Source organism: Apaloderma vittatum, unplaced genomic scaffold (genome assembly GCF_000703405.1).
Source record: "Apaloderma vittatum isolate BGI_N311 unplaced genomic scaffold, ASM70340v1 scaffold16777, whole genome shotgun sequence".
In the NCBI taxonomy this organism is placed as follows: domain Eukaryota; kingdom Metazoa; phylum Chordata; class Aves; order Trogoniformes; family Trogonidae; genus Apaloderma; species Apaloderma vittatum.
In genome coordinates, this window is record NW_009724718.1 from 65,640 (window position 1) to 66,405 (window position 766).

The following is a 766-nucleotide window of genomic DNA, read 5'->3' on the forward strand; positions in this document are numbered from 1 at the left end:
CGGCAGCTGAGAGCGCAGCCGAGACAGCCCTCGTGGCTAAGGAAGCCGAGCCCTGCAGTACGGCAGTGGAGACCTCAGAGCAGGTACTGTCCTGAATGGTGGTGTGGGACCAGGCTTAATCAGTGAGCCAGCTCCACCCTACACACACTCCCCCCCCCATCCCACTTCACTTCCTCCCCACCTAGAAACACCCAGAGAAGCTAGAGCCTGACGAGATGCCACCACGGATGCCTGCCATCAAAATCCAGACCCAGCAGCAGAACATCGCCTTCCCGCAGCCTGTGCCCGAGCCGCCGGTGGGTGCGGTGACGGGGGGCAGCCCCCAGCTGGTGCCCGCACACCGGCCCAAGATGCCGCTGCCGGGTGAGTGGGCTGCATGGGTCAGGTGGATGCCACAGCTGGGGCTTGGAGGGAGCGGGGGGTCTATGCATGAAAATGCATGAGTTTTGCCCTGTGGTTCTGCTGTAAAAGAGCTATATGAGTCTCCGGGTTGGTGACTTTCCAGACCCTTGTCCATTTTGTATCCAAGCATCTGAAGAGGTTTTTTTCCCTCCTGCTTTCTCCCCCTGACTGAGCTTGTTTTGGTGGGTTGTGTTTCCAGTGGCAGGGGTGGAAACCAAGCTGGGCAAGAATAGGACAGAGGCAGAGGTGAAGAGATTTACAGAGGAGAAAGAGCGGCTGGAGAAGGAGAAGGATGAAATCCGGGCTCAGCTCACCCAGCTGCGCAAGGAGAGGCGGGGGCTGAAGGAAATGCTTGGCAGGAGCA

At 59.0% G+C, this 766-nt stretch overlaps 1 protein-coding gene across 1 annotated transcript in view; it reads left to right on the forward strand.

Moving 5' to 3' along the window:
- AFAP1L2 (actin filament associated protein 1-like 2) overlaps nt 1-766 on the forward strand; it is a gene marked incomplete at its 5' end in the record, with an annotated part of 26,228 nt that overhangs the window by 23,530 nt on the left and 1,932 nt on the right. Inside the window, 2 exons of the mRNA XM_009872630.1 lie at nt 186-363; nt 602-757. Of these exons, the coding sequence (XP_009870932.1) occupies nt 186-363; nt 602-757 (334 nt within the window). The remainder of the gene's footprint in view (nt 1-185; nt 364-601; nt 758-766) is intronic.